The sequence below is a fragment of the Penaeus monodon genome, chromosome 23 (genome assembly GCF_015228065.2).
Source record: "Penaeus monodon isolate SGIC_2016 chromosome 23, NSTDA_Pmon_1, whole genome shotgun sequence".
Taxonomy (NCBI): Eukaryota; Metazoa; Arthropoda; class Malacostraca; order Decapoda; family Penaeidae; genus Penaeus; species Penaeus monodon.
This window is the reverse complement of record NC_051408.1, coordinates 11,241,142-11,241,991: the sequence shown is the minus strand read 5'-3', so window position 1 is coordinate 11,241,991 and position 850 is coordinate 11,241,142. Positions and strand designations below refer to the sequence as shown.

The 850-nt window shown below is 36.8% G+C and overlaps 1 protein-coding gene across 1 annotated transcript in view; it reads left to right on the top strand.

Annotated features, from left to right (window-relative positions):
- The first annotated feature begins 2 nt into the window (after positions 1 to 2).
- LOC119588132 overlaps positions 3 to 850 on the top strand; it is a 4,477-nt gene continuing 3,629 nt past the window's right edge. The window contains exons 1-2 of the mRNA XM_037936840.1: positions 3 to 40; positions 504 to 705. Of these exons, the coding sequence (XP_037792768.1) occupies positions 3 to 40; positions 504 to 705 (240 nt within the window). The remainder of the gene's footprint in view (positions 41 to 503; positions 706 to 850) is intronic.

Below are 850 nucleotides of genomic sequence, written 5' to 3'. Positions count from 1 at the left end.
TAATGGCTGAAACAAATCCAGGATGGTCCATTAATATCAGGTAAGGCAATCATGCAAGTCTCTACCCGAAAGGTTTGAATTCCACACACTACACGGCTTCATATCATTTACTGCAATCTTTAATGTATTACAAATAAAAGCTCTGTTTGATTCACAGCTTGGTTTGATTTCATCTGACTACAAAGCTCCATATTAATTTATTTCAAGGCTTCAGTTCATGACACCTCAAAGCTCAATTTTAATTCACTGGAAGGTTTGAACTCAAGGCTTCAATTCATTACACTTCAAAAATTTATTCTAGTCGTTGCAATGAGTGAATTCATCACACTACAAACTCCTTTTTGATTCACAGGAAGCTTTGAATTTATCTCATTACAAGATTCCATTTCATCAACATCATTTCATTTTACTGCGAGGCTTTCATTCGTCCAGCTACAAATCTCATTCCCTTCAAATCTTGATTTCATCGTGAAAGTAATTTGATCTTGCAACATTCTCTCCAGCTCGGGTAATCTACCAGAAGACTTTGGTTTACCGAAAAATAATGCAACTGCAACAGCAAAGAAGATGATCTCAGACTTGAAAAAGGTTAGCCTTCGGCCCAACGATATCCTGAGAGCTGTCGATGCCCTCACAGCACTAAAAAAGAAATTTGAAAAGGAATTGGAACATCCTGAGAACGGCAGCGCGCTGGAACTGGCGAAGGTTTGTCGCATTTGTTTGGGGTTATTTTTTAGGCCATATTTATCTTTATAGATTATAAGCATTTAACTTAATCCGCTTTATTTCTGATTTTACACGACAAGGAATTAGCCCAGGCTATTTTAATTGAAAATAGGTTTGCAGAATA